Here is a 17,162-nt window from a genome sequence, read left to right as displayed (position 1 = left end):
TTTTTTTTTTTTTTTTCAGACTGTCATTTCCCAACAGAGACAAAAAAAGCACCCAGAAAATTCACAGTCAGATGTATTGCTCCCAGACTGGCTGTGGGCTCATCACCAGTGCATTCACATCTTAGTTAAACTTTTCAAATTATTGTGTGTATTTGAATACATCTCGTTTCGTAAGGAATCTGTTGCTGTAACACAGGATACATCATTGATGTAAAAGGGAACAGAGGGGTAAAACTGGCTTTCGCATAGGGAAAGCTTTGTTACAAAGCCAAAACTGAGGTCCTGGTCTGTGATTTGGTAAGATTCAGCTTTTCTAGGGGCTAGGAGCTCAGCTCTCAGAGGTCCTTTCCTTATCGCTCTGCTTCCTCTGCTGCTGACAAACTAGTTGAGCTCTATAAAAGCTGCTTCCAGTGACAACTTCCCTCCTGGCCGCATTGTGCATTTGCAACATGCAGTTTTATTACTGCATATAGTACTTAACACAGCCGTATGTAGATCCAGATGTCTTTCATCAATCCTGAATCTGCCACAGCTGTAACCAAAGTAACCAAAAAGGTGCCGACATTTTCCCTGTTACTTTCCAATGCTTACACTTCTTGCAGGAAAATAGGAATAAGCATGTTAAAAAGTACACGTATATCACATGTACATTTTCTTTTCCTGTACTGTGTGTCCTCAAGATCTTAAGTTATGTATTATTGATGCTTTAAAAAAAATGTAGTTGGTTTTGCTCAAGAAAAAGAAACGAAACTACTGGTGCCGTGCCAGTCATCTGCAGTTGAGCATTACATTTTGCAATACAAGTCTACTGTGTTTCATTTCTGATTCAGGCTGTGGTTGGCTGTGGAAGCACTAAGCATGGAAATATTACAGGTGTTCAGACTAATTGGAAATTCAGCTTGGCCCCACCCATATGTAGTGTGGTTCTATAAACTTGCTTGGCTTAAAGTAGTGGAAGTGAAATTGTAACATGATACATGCAGTATGTATGGTTTCGGTAAACTTGAAGAGTTGTATATACATTCCTATAATACTGTACGGTATCTAGTGTGCATGTATATGCGTGTATGAATAAGTATCATATATATTGATAAAATATAATGACTGAACTGAAAAATATTCTGCATCAAAATGTACGAAAAGTACCTATAAAGGCATATGCAGGCACACATTCTTTGTATTATATACCATTTCCATAGACAGAATATGTGTACATGTGTGTGCACGCATGTGCCCGTGTGTATACCTGTATCTATGTGTTGCTGTGGTCCCCGGTGTGTAGTTTATAGTTTGGACAGAAATCATCCTCCGTCATTCGTCACCGCTGAGCTGCAGCAGACCAGGCCAGCACATCATTTGTTAACAGCGACAAAGCCGCACTCATAAACGCCGACATGTTACATTAATTTATAGGCACTGAGTGACTTATTAAATGTGACGTGTGAAATATAACAGGGCCCGGTATGGATGATTAGGTTTTGGGCTTTGAATTGTTGACAAGGCAGGGGTAATGAATTGCGGGACACAAGCTAGTATGTTTCCCCCTCATTAGTCAGTATTAGCTGCATTAATAGTAATAATTGGATATATTCATCATTTAAAATGTTTTAATAAATGTTTGGACAGCACCTGATCTAGGCTGTCAAATATTATACTGGAAGGTTTGTGATGGGAGAAAAATTACGCCGTTCCTTCTGCAGAGATTTATACAGCCTAAGGGGTGCCATTTGCCAATGTCCTTTAAGAAGTAATGGGTGGAGATAGTTTGCAAAAAGACAGTTCAACAAGAGAGAAATCGGCTGCTCTCATATTTCAGGAAGACGTTTCCATGTTATTCTAGAGAATTGTCATCCTGAGGTCAGGTCTCCAAGATGAGGCGTGAACTGGTGATTTCTGGTCAGGTGCCAACCCCAAATTAGAACTTCACAAAAGGTGTGTGTGTGTGTGTTTCCATCTGAATTTGTGTTTCAGTCTTCTACAACTGCAGTCTGAATGTTGCCCAGAGCTCAGGAACTTTCCGATTTGGGGTTTTGGCTTGGAGTCATCAGTACTTTGAACTATTAACGTATTTAAAATTCCAGAAAAATTTCTGCCTGAACATCTTAAAAGCATGATTCTCTGTGGGATGAAGGCAAGACATTTCTGCGGGTGTTCTGCCAGCTCCACTTGCATTCTTGGTTTCCCTATCTCAGATGTATTATTGCCTGCAATTCAATACAAAGATGGCTCTGATTAAAGAAAAAAAAAAAAAGGTAGAAGTTTTGTTTCATTATTTTGTGATCTTTAGAAGTGGAATTTAAAAAACAACCCAAAACTGTTACCAAGGAATGCAGGCTGTATTAATCTCTTGCTTTAAGAGAGACGTAGGTGAACACTAGAATGTGCCTTCTAAATGACTGGATGAAGATCAGGAAGACTATGTCCAGTTGCAAAAAAACCCGTAATAGTTCAAAACATGTGACACGTCACTTGGCTGTAACCCGTTGTGTAATGAAACCTATTTTTTAAAAGCAACCTTCAGATTATACAAAAGCAGAAGCACGTGGAGTTATTGGCACTGCATCACTAGACGGACAATTTTTATTTTAAAAGAAGAGTCCTCTAAGGAAAAGCGTCACTACTGTGGGAAGCAGTGTTTGGTGACTCAGTAGGAGGTACGCTTCCCTTTTAGATGCTACTGAAGAGGTGTCACACTAGGGATTACTGCGTTGCTGGAGGTGCTGTCTTTCAGGAGAGACACAAAGTCAAGTGTCTGGCCACCTGTAGTCATAACAAGTCCCAAGACGCTTACTGCAAGGATGAAAGTTTTCTCTTCAGTGTCCTTGCTAGTTCCAGCTAGCTGCTTGTGCTAAGCATCGGGAATCTTTTAGCTGAAGAGATCTTCATGCTCTCCTAAATACAGTGAGCCAAACCTGCCTCTTTATATCTGTGAACTTACTCTTTGCAAAAAGTTGGTGGAGGACTCAGAAGGTGCCAAGGCTAAATCTGGCTGTAGCTAGGCAACGCTGCATCTCCAGGATAGCAGAAAAGCTTCATTGCAGGGGCAGGAACAGTGCAATAGTTTTGCGCTTGTCCTAGTTATTCTGCATGGTGGGTAGAAACTTTGTCATTCACTTGTAATCAGAATAGCATAGAGTTTTCAGTTGGAAGGGACCGACAACAATCATCTAGTCCAACTGCCTGACCACTTCAGGGCTGACCAAAAGTTAAAGCATGTTATTAAGGGCATTGTCCAAATGTCTTAAACTCTGACAGGCTTGGGGCATCGACCACCTCTCTGGGAAGCCTGTTCCGGTGTTTGACCACTGTCGCGGTAAAGAAATGCTTCCAATGTCCAGTCTATAATTCATACTTCTGAATTTGGACTAATGTTATTTCATTTAATAGACACCAAAGTCACATACAACTTGTTTAGGTAAGGTACACTTCACTGTATTTTCCTCCTCATTTTGAATCAATCCCTGAGTATACTTTGTCAGTATTGACTGTTAGTTGCTGGGTATTGTTGACAAGTTGATGTGAGAGGATTTTAGCATGTTGTCTAACGTGTCTGCTGATAAGTTTGTCATTGGAAGTGCGCAGTATTTCTTCAAACTCCCACTTAATTTTTGTTTGGAGATTAAGCACGGATTTAAAACTTGATATTGTATGCTCAGCAAATGAGGTTCATCATTTGGGCTGTGTTTTTATTTTGTGTATTAGTTAACTCTGGGCCTGGAGTCTCAACTCACCAAAGATGAAAATCGATGTTTTCTATAGGTTTATATTAATATCTCTGAGGTCAAACCCTGATCTTGTCATCTAGGTTCTCATTGTTTAGCCAATCATCTTAAAGGATTTCAGCCTTTTCGTTAGTGATATGTATTACAGAAAGGATAACGTGTTTCAGCATTTAAGTTAATTATTATGCAATTAGGTCTTTAGTGGAACTTTGTCAGGGCTAGAGAATTGAGTGAAAAGGAATGTTCAATATTCAGTACTCATGTAGTTTTCCTGATGATTTTAAGCTACTGTTTAGCTAGAGTTTGGGTGAGGTTTGTAAATTATGTTTACATTAATGAAGAATTTTTATTTTTTTTTCCGGGGAGGTGTTAGAGGGGGTCAGCTGTAAGTTTTTGCTGATCCCCTTTACTCTTTGCTAGTTGCTGGTGCAATTGTTCTCCAAAGGACTTTAGAACATGAAATAGAGCTAAAGAGTAGAAGTTTGTTAAGTTGCAAGCATTTCCTAGTCCATTGAATTAATTCTGACTTTCATTGGTATGTTGTAGATGAACAAGAACTTCAACCTTTCTGCCCTGACTGTCTGGCAAGGTTACTTAACTGCTTATTGTAAACCTTTTTTCCATCACTGATGCCGTCCTCACTGCTCTAGAGTAATACAGAAAAATAATAATTATGCAGTACTTATATTGGACTTTGAAAACCCTTATGCTCCGTGTTTTGGGGGTATGAATCCTATTGATCACAGGTATCATCCCTGCTTTCACACGGAAGTGCATCTCAGTGACACAGCCAGACATCCAGAAATACATGAGATATCCCGACCCTTGATTATGTTTTAACACCCATGGAAGGTGTCTGTAGCCGCTAACAGAGGTCACCATCTTTCCAAAGATAATAATGCGCATGGTTCCCTGCTCCCTTGTGTAGGGTATCTAACGCCGTGCCTCTATCTTTACAATGTCTTCGGTCCATTGAGCACTGTGCTAAATATGTTGTTTCTCATAATTCCAACCAACAAAGTACACAAGTGGCATAAGCGTAATATATTTTATTATAGACAACTCATGTCCTTACCTCGCTCCAGTTATAACTTGTCACAAGACTTTTGGTTTTGTCCTTCAGCTTGGGTACCCTTACTGGATTGTTGACTTCAAGGGCAGAAGCCTATAAAAATATTCTTGTTGGCTGCATCACCTTTCTGGCTGGGTGCAAAAGATAACTTTGTAGCTACAGGCTATAATGCCTTTTCCACATCTCTCTGACACAGAAGAGGGCATTGGCAAAAGTATTTTTCCTACATGTTCAAGGCCCATTGCATTAAGAGAAACTCTGAAGTACTTAATCCAAAAGTTGTGATATAAGCAGATATGATTTGATTCTACATGTCTGCTGCGGAGGTCATTATTTCTAAGATTAATTAAACTCTGTCATGTTAAAGGTAGTGCACACGTGCAGTATTTATTGATGACATCTCCAGCACTACATATAGCATGATCCTCTTCACCGTCACATCAAAACCTCTATTTGCCCCTTTCTCTTTCAGTCTTCCTCTTCTATGGTGACTTACAAGGAATTTCATGATGTCTGGGTTGCTCGCCCATACACAGGCAAAAAATTCTGCAGCATTTTATACCTAGATCCAGTTCAGCATCCCCTTCAAACACCCCTGGTTCTCTTGTTGAACCACTGCATGCACAGCTCAAACAAAGTGCCTCCGCCTTTCCACAAAACAGCTCTTTGCTTCCTTCCAGCACTCAAAATAGCAACTATACTCCGGATCCCGTCCTCATTGCCAGAGCTCCCCGCGCAAAGGAAGCAAGGGCTTCATTCTGTTAAATATCATGAAACAATGGGAACCTCTGGATGAAATGTCCAGCTTGTGGGCTGGAGCTGAGGGCAGCACTTGACTTTCTTCCACAGCATTTTTGTGCTTTATCTTTTCTTGTATAAATACAAATATATATTTGCATATATGTCTTATTTTCTGGGCACCTATTCTAAACTCACCCTTACTAGTTTCTTTAAAAGACTCCTTTTAATTGTTGGGTTGTTTTTTCTTTTCCCAAGAGAACCAAAAAAGGTTGTAAAATCACACCTCCCGGCAGAGCGTCTGTCAGATTGTCTTTTGTAACCGACCCTGACTGGGTTTCCAGTTTAGTTTTGGTTTTAAGTTATTAAAAGTTAGCTTTTGATAACTTAGGAGCTTTAGGTTACTGTTTTTTTTCTCCTCCCCATATGGTCCTTCACTGCTGCTACTTTACTTGAAACAAACACTTCATTTGCTTTTTGAAGCATAAGTTGTCTTAGGAGGGGGTGCAGTCAATCTTTCACTGTATTGACACTTTCCAAATATTTCTCTCTAATTACCCAGATGGGTCAGGTGAGGTAAGTTCCACTCATTTTCATAGTAGGACTGTACAAACAAGAGATTTACAGTCGTGTTTCTAAGTTGGCCATCGCTGTTGCAGTTCTGCTGAGGATTTAGTGATGCAAAAGCTGAGACTGGGGTGTCACCCCAGCAGTAAATCCTGCAGTCTTGCGATGTCTGTCTTGCTGGCGAGGATCCCGAGGCAGCGGAGCAGCTGCAGCCGAGAGCCCCGGGGTTTGCACGGAGTCAGCATCTCATGGGCGCACATCAGCGCATGTGCTAAGTTTCTGTTACATTTCTCTAGGGCTGGAAACTCCTTGGATTGTACATTTTTAGTGATTTTTGAGACATGAATGAACTCAATAATCACCTTCTTTGTTTTTTTATGTGCTTCTGATTCATTGTGGGCATTTTATAAATAAAGTTGTAACAGCATTTTTTTGCTGTTATATTTTTTGTAATTTCTCTCTTTAGTCCCTCAGTCCTGCACATAAATCTGGTGAAAAATAATTTCCGTGTTGGTCTGAGCAGACCTCCTGGCTTTTTTTAACAATAAACATCTTCCACTTAAAAGGAAAAAAAAAAATTTAAAATCTTGAGAACAAAACAGAGCAGGTTCTAAGCCAGGTCTCGGGAGGGAACACTGCTGTAACGTAATGTCTGTGCCTAGCCTAACCATTCAAGAATACGTTTGTTCAGATGGGTCTTGCGTACTGCACCTCTATTTGTGCAGAAACTTTTCTCAGTGCTTTAGAAGCTCAGACTCTGTCCAGAAGGTATATTGCACACACTTGTCCTATACATAGCCTGACCCTCTGAGTTCTGCAGATTAGGATGATAGCACTAGTGCATCAGTGTTATTTAAGAATATTATTGGTGTCAGGTTATTTGAGGAATCATTAATTATTGTATGTGCAGGCAGATCGCACACAATTTTACGTGCAGGAGATTTACATGTGCCTGACCCAGGGAAAGGTGGGAAATGTGTTTCCCACACATGAAATATTTACCATGTGAATCTTTATAACTTTCTCAGTAAGCTGATGAAAGAAATATGTCATCAGCACCCTCAGCTCAAGGTGACAAGTTTTAGGGTCCCATGCCTACTGTGAGAAAACCAACTTCAGATGACTGGATTAACACTGCTCTCTGACATACTATGACTTTGATACTGCTGATGCTTTTTGGTAACCATGCTAAAGTTACAGTAGTTTACCTTGAGGTAGCAGGCAACCGAATACTGGTATCGTATTACAATAACACTAATGCTGTTATCTGTCATCACTTACACTGAACAGAGGTTCTTTTAGCAAAACTATGACTCTGGGAGGGCTGCTAATTCAATGGCATTGTGTGAACTATGACAGACCGCAGAGCTGGTTTGTATTTTTTTCCAGTGACTGAAGTCTAGCATCTTCCTTAAAAATAAAAAATAGTTAACCCACTTTTATATCCTAGTATTTGAGGAGTGAAACAGGAGTGAAATGGGGACAGAGTGAAGGGAAAAGTAGTGAAACAAACAAATTGATTGAATATTGTTCTTTTACTAAATAAGGATAAATTCTGTTGTTTATGTGACTGTACTCACTTGATAATAAAGTACTCTAATGCTGGAAATTTTGTCACAATTTGAGCTAAAGCAGCTAAAGCCCGTCAGCTCGTAAAGAAAAGTCTGTGGTTTGAAGCAGGCAAAGAAAGGCAGAGCTTGGGAGGCTTCTGTGCTGCGTAAGCTAACAACTGGAGCTGTGCGTGGGGCATGGGCGCACGTGCACTCCACCGCTTATCTCACAGTGCTGTTTGTGTCAATATAATGTAAAGGATGTGTGCAGGTTCAGTAATCTTGCATCTAGCTGTCATACAAATACACTGTGTATACTCTGTACACAGATGGCATAAACTCCTTCCAACTTTTTTTGTGATAGGGAGGTAGCTGCAGTTCAAATTTAATAAAAATTTTAGATAATGGAACTGGGCACAAGTAAGGAGATATAAGAAAATTCAGATTTTCACTACTTTAAGAAAAAAAAATATTAAAAAGTCAGACCTGGGGGCAAAATTAAATTACAGAAAACTGAGCACTCCAGCCTGCCTCTGGACTATTTTTAATTCTGTTCTGTGATGTTTTTTGGTGGTGTTATCTCTTTCTTTTCTTATTAAAAGTCTGGGAGAAGAAACCAAAACAGTCTCTCTGGGATTTTAACTCACTCACGGGAGAAAATGCCAAACACACTTTCCCAAACTACTCTAAATTTCTCTGATGCATTATAACTCAGTATGAGAGAGGTGGAGAAGTCCAGAAGATGCAAGATAAAAAATTGATATGCTGTGCTTCACTGTGCAGAACACACAGACCTGAGGAAAAGTGACTGGGAACACTTGGTGAAGCGAGCAATGAGTAATTTAAGGCTGTCTTGGGCAGTCCTACCTTCTGATTCGGTGATTATGTGGGTGCCTCCTCAGCTATTTGCTGTGCTGAGCTGAATATTTATTGTATTGATAACAGCAAAGCCTGGCAATGCTAGCTCCAGGAGTCAGAGCAAGTTCACAAAAATAATGTAGACTATTCTGTTTCTATTATTACGGCATTGCCTGAAGAATCTCAGTCAATAGACTCTGACTGCTTGAGGCTTATTCTCTGTGTTGTGTTGCCTTTCTTGGACCTTGTCTGCAGCTCAGGAGGAATATATATCTTTTCTAGTAAAATAAATAATTTTCCAGGCTTTTGGTTTTGGCTTTTGTTTTGTTTTTAACCCAGTGAATTATTTTGCATTTATGGGATGTTAAACACAGGTCTGATTCTGCTTCCACTTTAAATCTGTGAGAACACTGAATCCAGGGAGAGCAGGTTTGGGATTTTTTTTCCTTAATTAGGATATTTGACAACTCAAGAAGGTTATGTTTAGAAGAGAGTTAGATGGCTGTATCTGGTGTTTAATTTCTCTTCTGTAGAATAAATTTCCTGTTGTAAAAATGCCACAAAAGGTAGCTACTGCTGTTTATTGACTAAACAGCCAAGTAAAATCCAGCTGTGAACATGTGGGTAATAGGAGGTTTTCCCCATGCCTATATTTGATTTCCATGCACAGCCTCATGCTGGTAAATATCAGTGCAAGTCTCAATTTTTCTTTTGTGAATAGAGTACCTGACATGACCAGTTAGTTGTATGGGAAAAAAGTCTGCAAGGAAACCAAACAAACAAAAAAACCCCACAACCCAAAATAAAACATTACAACAATAGACTTATTAGTAAATGGGACTCTACATACCTTAAATGCCAAGGAATTTTTTCCCCTCCTTTTTCTGCAGTTATTAGTAGAGCTGAGCTGAGGTCAGATTTTCTGTAATGTAGGAAATTCCATTGTTTTGACAATTTTTCTTTGGCAAAGTGGAATAAAACAGTGCTCCCTTCAAGTAAAGTTAAAAATGTTGGAAAATTCAAGAAACTATTGTTCAAGAAAAAAAATATGTTTTATTTTAGCTTAATTTTTTAAAAGTGGGGCATTTTTCTTTGTAAAATAGGAGTTTGGATTAGAATAATCATCTTGAAAGGCGAAAAAAATTAGCTTTGTCCTGAAATTTCTAAAGGAACATTTCTACATTTTGATTATTTACTTTTCCAAATAATATTGCATTGAACGATGCATTTTCTCTATATTTTTATTTTAGTGGCAAATAACTAGATCTAGTTACCAATAGGTCCATTAGAATTTACCAATTCAGAAAGAGAGAAGTGTGTGAAAAGGGCACAGAAGACCCTGAAAAAGCAAATGGAATGGCTGAAGTGTGTGTACTTTTTGCCTCTTGGTGACCTGTGGCTTTGGTACTTGTTGATATGCCAGTTTTCACCAGCATTAAAATACCCATCAGATATTGTTTGAGACACCTGTATTTGTGTCATCACATCCTCAGCATTCTCTTTTGCTGAGAGGACAACGGAAGAAAGGAGATAGGCTGACGGCAGAGCTGGTTCTGCAAGGTACTGAAGTATGTGAGTAATACCTTTATCTCCATCAGTACTGCTTGTGTATTTACATTTATGCACGTATTTAGTACTCTGCTGAATTAGTACGTCATACAGAATGGGTGTGCAATCCTTTTATCTGATGGACGGTTGGTAATTATTGCACTGCCCCATGTGTTTTGGTTTTACTAATTTTGCAAACCCACATATACTTAACTGCTGTGTTTCAACCAGGAGTCTAAAGTTGTCCTCTTCTATCAAATGTGTTTATACCTCAGAAAAGGTACTTTTTGTCAATTTTGTTTGCCCTAGCCAGGTTTAAATTGTATAACTGCCACTCACTTTCTGGATAGCCACTGGTCTGGCTGACCTTGGCAGCACGACAGCTGTCGTATTTTCACATGGATGAACTGTTCTTGAACAACTTCTCCAATGTATCGGGAACAAACAAGCTTTTCTTCAGCATCAGGAATGCAGCAGGTCTTCTTTCCAACTATTTTTTTTTTCTCCTTCCACAGACGTATTTATTGTGGCAATGGAAGAAAATCCTACTGCTAAGCCTTCGTGTTTGAGTTCCTTTAAATTTCCTTCAGGGGAGTGACAGAAAAGCCAACCTAGATCATGTCAGAGCTTGCTTTCTTTAATTTACCTCTTTGTTTATTTTTAATAAACATGGATATTAATTTGTAGTGGCAAGAAAAATAGGAGAGCAAAATCCTTTTACATCTTTGTTGCTAGTATTTCCATTTCTCCTGTAGGTATTTAATTTAAATCGCTGTGGTAGTTAGCAGTGACAAAGAGCGGGATGCTGTTGGGGAGGGTATTGCAGTGTGATGGACGAGATGGCCAGCAAAGAACGGCAGGGAGTATTTTATACAAGTGGACTGACCTCCAGCCGGTAGTGTGCTTGCTGGATCCTTCAGCCGAACAAGGAGAATCGGAGGATGGAAGGAGCAGGAGCGAGGAGGGAGTTGGTGTCAGGACTCAGAAGTAGCAACGAGGGAAGACAGGGGGGGTAACCAGGGAGCTTAGACTGGGCTGGGGTGAGTCCCTCACTAGCAGAAGGTGGAAGGTAATGGTGAAAGCACAGTTCTGCTGACACCAAAACCTTTTTGGGAATGCAGCAGTTTTGTTAGAAAAAAAAATAATTGTTCAGCTCCAAAAAGGAATTTTCTATCAAGTTGTGAGAAGAGTAGAGAACACTCCAGAAAGAGCCAATAACCCATTTGTTAGAGCTTCTACCTGGCAGACTTGGGGCCTGATTCAGACTGGAGTTTTGTATTTAACTGGTGATTATATTTCTACATTGGTCCTTGTAGTTACTTAGAGATTTGTAGTAGTACACTGCCATGGCATGGATTAACTGCTCATCAGCTTCACTCCTTGAGTAGTTTTGGCAGCCTGCACTGAGCTGCATCTTATCACACCTAAGTGTAATCTCAAGTTAAGTGGATTTCCCCCAAGCTTCAGTCCTGTACCCTCCAACCATGTCTCTGTCAGATAAGAGGTGAAGCATGGAGTTCTTTGATTTAATGGCAACGTATGTCAGTAAATCTAGGTGCTTTGTAAAAGTTTGTATGTTTCTGGACCTGAGCTGACATGCATGGAGCTCGCTTGTATTTATCTGCTCCATATGCACCAATGTTCTTCACACCAGGGATGTTAGTAGTCAGGAAGGGAGTCAGAAAATATATTTTGTTTGATTCATGCAAAAAAAGAGACCTTCAATGGTAGCAATAAGTTCAATTGATAATTGATTCTTGTGTGGCAGAAGAGCTGGTGTTCAGCAGTCACAGAAGTTTGGAGAGAGAGTTAAAGTTGATTTTATTGACACTCCTGTGTTTTGCAGATTTTTTTCATCTTGGGAATGAATTTCAGAACCCAGTATTAATGCTATGTATCCTCTGTGGTTAGAATGAATGCTATACAGCCCTGCCAAATGGGGAGAAAGTTAGAACTGAAAAAAATAACCCACTGTGAAGATGCTAGATGCAAACAAACAGGGATGGATGTTTATGCTTACAAAGAGCTCAGCTCTGTTGGCACTTCTCCTGGACCAGTCCTGTCAATCTAAATCTGAAATATTTGCAGAGTGAAGTGTTGCTAATGAGCAAGGCTGGCAGGGCCGGACTTGAGGTGAAGAAGGCACCAGAACAAGCGGTTTAAAGCAAGAACTGGGAGACTGAGCTGAACCCCGTGAATCAAACCACTCCACTCTACCCTTGTCCTAATCTGTTCTCATCCACTTCTCTGCCAAAGCAGGGGAGACCATCAGCTGGTGCACACTGTGCCAGCTCGGGAGCTGCTCAGCTCTTGCCTAGACAAGTGTGGGATGCTTTTGCGTAGCCGGGGGGGGACTCCGGCTCTGGTGTGTTCCAAAACAAAGTGCAGCCTATAGTTTGTTTTGTCTTTCAGTGGAATAAAAACAGGGCACTTGGCAGAACGTGTTCTGCAAACTGGCGACTTTTTACTTAAAATGCAGTGAGAGAACTTGGCTGTGTAAGCTTGGTGTCTTGAAAGTTCCTCTGAAAATACTGTTATTTTTATAAGTTAATTTTTTTCTGGACTTGATTTAATTCAAAGGAAGTTTTGTTTGCTTGCTTGCTTGCCTGAGGTTTTTCAGTAGGATTAAATAGATGAGCTTCATTTCTTCTGCAGTTTATTTTGGTGAAAGTTCTGTAGAATTTGGGGGAGATAGCACGGTGCAAACGGAGTTAGACTTAGAAACTTTGGGCTGGAGTTTGCAGACCCAAAAAGCCAACTCTTGCATTGTGTGGTGATTTCCCAAGCCTTTGAGCTGACATGAGCTCAGACTTTGTAAGGGAAGGGAAGGCCCAGTGCTTCTCTGGAGAGCTTCACGAGGAGCTTTCCCTCTCTTCTGGGGCCCTTGAGTCAACCTGCCAACTCCCATTGCCCAGCGCTCATGAGTGCTGTGCAAAGCTGGACCGGCAAGATGCATCCCATGTTTGCATGGCTGACTCTGTCTTTCAGCGCAGATATTTTTCACTATTCCACGTCCCAGCTCTGCTCAGGGCCGAGGCATTGCTCCAGGGCCGTGGCAGACCGGGTGGGCAGCTGCTGGGCTCAGCGCTTGGCGAAGCCGCCAAAAATCCCCCGGCAAAGCCAGGGCAGCACCAGCTTCTCCCCAAAGAGTAAGTGGCTCTGAGAGGCTTTGCCACATAAGGGTCTGTTCGAGGCTGTAGGCACCAGCTGACAGGGATGTCTTTGCCTCCCAACAGATGGCCAGGCTTTTTATTTCAGCAAGCAATCTCATGCGGAGGGGTGGTCTCTGGATCCTGCCAGCATTTCGCATGACAGGGCCAGCTTAGGGCAAGAGGGATCTGATGTCCGTGCCCTTCATAGCTCATGAGCTAAATGACGAGCTGTTGACAGGAAAGCCATCATCTGAAGTGTAAGATCCTGAACTCTCCTCTCTTTTCGTTTTTCTTTGGTGGAATTAATGCCCTATTTGCTTGTCTCTCAAAATCCATTCTGGCACGAGTACAAACCCTCGCCTGGTGGCAAGCAGTTGTCTGGATTCGAGATGCCAAGATTTGTGCTGACAGTTCCTTCTACACAATCTGAGTCAGGCTGTCACAGCTGGCCATTAGAGGCTTAAAAAGACACACACACATACAACAAATAGCACCAACTTTCCATTACTGAGTATCAGAACCTGCTTGATGAGAAAACGTAATGGCTTATGCTGCTTTTTATTTTAGCGTAAACAAACACAGTGTCGCCAAACCTCTGTTCAAGTGTGGTAGCTGTTTATTTTATTTTGATTGCTTGCTCTTATTTAGGAGCACAGGTCTAGAAGGGACTTACTGGGGCAGGAGATCCAGTCCTTGATAATCCCAAGCATCACATTCTATAATCCTCCTCATTACTTTTCTTTTCTTTAATGAAAACAGTCCTTTGTAGTTTCTATTTGTCCTCGCAGCAATTTGCTTAGTATGATTTTCTTGGCATGGAGGGACAAGCACCAAAACTTGAGGGGCGGTATCACAACTACAGTGGGGCAAAATATGCTGCTCATCAAAAAGGGGTTTTCTGAAGCTGTTTACCCTTCAGTTTTGCCTTTCTTGGTGGCAATGAGTGCAAATTCTGCTGACCTAGCATTCAGTTTGGGTGCTAAAAGATGGATGCTTGCAAACTTTCTGATTTAAAATAAAACAGGATGAAACAATTCCCCAGCCCGCTTTCTGTATATGGAGACAGGTCAGATTAGCTTCTACTTAGTCAACTGATGGTTGTTGCACGTGTGATGCTGCTCTGTCTGGTTGCATTAGCTTTTAAACTTGCTGTAGGATTAAATTTTGCATGGCTGAGCTTTAGTAGACCATAGTGTGTAGTTTATTTTGGACAAAAGGTTGATAAACTTTGGCTCTCGGGGAGGAAGCCTGGAATCTGAGACCCACTATTATTCATTGACTTGTCTTTATGAGTTTACAGTCCACTGATGCATAACACTGAAGGAAATATTTTCAGTGAAATGTTTGCTTTTTTCTTTGGCTTTGTAAAATGCAATGTTTTTTTCTTAGATATACATGTCACGGTCATATAGCTACCTCAGTGAACTCTATATGGTCAGGAAATAGACTACATTGAAAATATTTCAATTTTCTGTGAAGTCAGTCTTTTAACCAAGATTTCCCCCCTTCTCCTCATAGGGTTTTGGTCTTCCACTAACCATTATTTGAGCATTGATTTTATGGACAAACTGGGTTTAATTGTGGAAGGGAGATTTCAACTGTATGCAACATTTTCAGTATTTTTTGTATTAAATCAAAATTTGCACATGACAGCAAACTTGTAAAATGAAATCTCGTTTATACATAGGGGAGTTGTCTTGGCTGGCATTTTTCTGTCCTCTTGTCCTCCCTGTGCTAAAATACGTCTCTTACTTCCTTGCTGCTATGGATGGCAAAGTGAGGCTGGCCATTAAGCATGATAGAGGGACTGACTCTCCAAACTTGAATGGCTCTGACACAACTGATCTATTAATTTAATACTTAAAAGTTTAGGATGTTCTTACACGTTTTGCTTGATTGGAGCCCATGCAAGCTCTTCTCTCTCTTTGGATGGTCAGTGGGATGATTTGTCTGAGTTGGGAATACAACTCAGTATATAAGGTTTTGTTGGACCAAATGTGCAGATGTTACATAGTACTACTACACACTGTTTATAAGACGTTAACGTCCATTTCTCTTTCTCCGCAGGTTCTTCTTGAAATTTTTCCTCAAATGTAACCAAAATTGCCTAAAAAATGCAGGAAACCCTCGAGACATGCGTCGATTCCAGGTCAGTCGGACACGCTTCCTCCTTTAAAAATCAGCAGCTGTTAGGGACAGAAGTACTTTGACCCAAACTAACCTAGTAATTCACTGGAAGATGCTAAAAACATAAGGTCACAGAATATTGCCTGAGGACTTCTCGTTGCAGCAGAATTGGCAGGAAGTAGTTGAATTTTCTTGCTCTGGACAAGAGAATTCTTGAAGATAATGTCACCTCCACGGGAAGTGAAAGCATGAAAAGGAAAAATCAAAATGACCTTATTGTTGTATTAGGTTGTGGGGCTACCCTGCTCTGAGATATCCCCGTCTGCCTGGGGAACTATTTGCCTTCACGTAAACACTAAGCGAGCACCATGTTTATTGGAAGGGGCAGAGGAGGTTGTAAGAGCAATTAATAAAATCAGGCTCGTGACTACACTTCAGCAGTTATACTTCAGCAGTGTTAAAGACTCATAAACTGGCATTGATGGGATGAAGATCCATCCCTGTAGACAGTACTTCGAAAAAACTATCATTGGGGTGTATCTTTCTTGGGATGTTTTGGGCTGGTATTTCCCTGCTGTTGCAGCATGTGGCAGTGGGGCTTGGGAAGTGTAGTATCAACACATCTTCGGATGGCCGAGGTCATTTTTTTATGCTACACCTATGTCCACAACTATTTTTGCGATTAAGTACAGCACTGTCCCTTTGGAAGGTGGTCTGCACTTGCCTTCCCCAGTGCTGGTAGCAGAGTGGTGTGGTGGCAATGCTGAGAAATAGTTGCTCTAACTCCTTTATTAAAGATGTGGCCCTTTGACTGTGTCAATAATGCTTTACCTGAGTATGTGCTGAATAAAAGTAGGGGGTAGAGAGCCGAAGCACCTTCTCTTTTGATGGGAGGGGTGTGTATGGCCCAGGGAGAAAACACGATGAAGTCTGTCAGTGGGGATTTGCCTCAGGATTCTGAGGAAGAAACAGGAGATTAGTCCCATAGACTACAGGGGTCTCTGGAGGAAGACAGCTCCAAAAGATGGCTGCTTTCTGCAGTAGCTCAGGACCTTGTTTGCTTCTTTTGCAGCATTTTCGCACTTAAGTAAAAGTGCTAAATGCTATGTAAATGGCAATATTATTTATATGTAGAACATATGCCTTTTGTTGAACTGCTTAGTGGCAACAACGCTGGAAGGCAGAAGGGTGGTATTTGCCCCTCCAAGCATAGAAGTGCAGAAGCGAGGAGATGTGGCCACAGGGATTAAATTAATCAGTATAAGAGCTAGGATTAGCGTGGCAGAGCCCTCGGCTTCTCACCCCACACGCCTCCCTCCGTCATGTTTCTTCTGTGATTCAAGAGGGCATTATCACTGAAGGAGAAAGTGGAAAAAGGACTCTCACCAGCACAGGGATTTAGGCCAAGCAGTCACCCCTGGGGCCTGTCAGATCTTGCTTCACAACATGTACACTCTGCTGCGTTTGTGCTCGTCCAGGCTTGAGGCTGATTTTCATATGGTAATGCCTTTACGTGTTCTCTCAGAACAGCAATCAGGAGCCTGTGTCGGCGAGTAGGTAGGACATAGGAAAGGTTGTTGATCTCTTGACTTGTAAAGACATTCTGTCATACAAACCCAGCTTCACAGCAGTTGAGCTTTCCGTGTGTAAACAGAGACTGCTTAATTACACAGGTCATGTCAATTAGTGTGACCTTAGCATTTTCAAGAAATTAATCACTTTCAGCCGAGCGAACCACTCATACTATAATACTGGGTGGTATTGAAGCTTGCAGCATTCTGTTAAGTGTCCAAGCTTATTGTTTTACAGTAGCTGCTTCTCCTCCTCT

The 17,162-nt window shown here is 41.1% G+C and overlaps 1 protein-coding gene across 1 annotated transcript in view; it reads left to right on the top strand.

The window, feature by feature from the left end:
• LOC104293664 (transcription factor COE1) overlaps positions 1–17,162 on the top strand; it is a 269,083-nt gene that overhangs the window by 150,419 nt on the left and 101,502 nt on the right. Inside the window, exon 3 of the mRNA XM_009893184.1 lies at positions 15,275–15,356. Within this exon, the coding sequence (XP_009891486.1) occupies positions 15,275–15,356 (82 nt within the window). The remainder of the gene's footprint in view (positions 1–15,274; positions 15,357–17,162) is intronic.

This window comes from Charadrius vociferus, unplaced genomic scaffold (assembly GCF_000708025.1).
Source record: "Charadrius vociferus isolate BGI_N301 unplaced genomic scaffold, ASM70802v2 scaffold1041, whole genome shotgun sequence".
Lineage (NCBI taxonomy): Eukaryota > Metazoa > Chordata > Aves > Charadriiformes > Charadriidae > Charadrius > Charadrius vociferus.
This window is presented reverse-complemented; position numbering and strand designations above follow the sequence as displayed.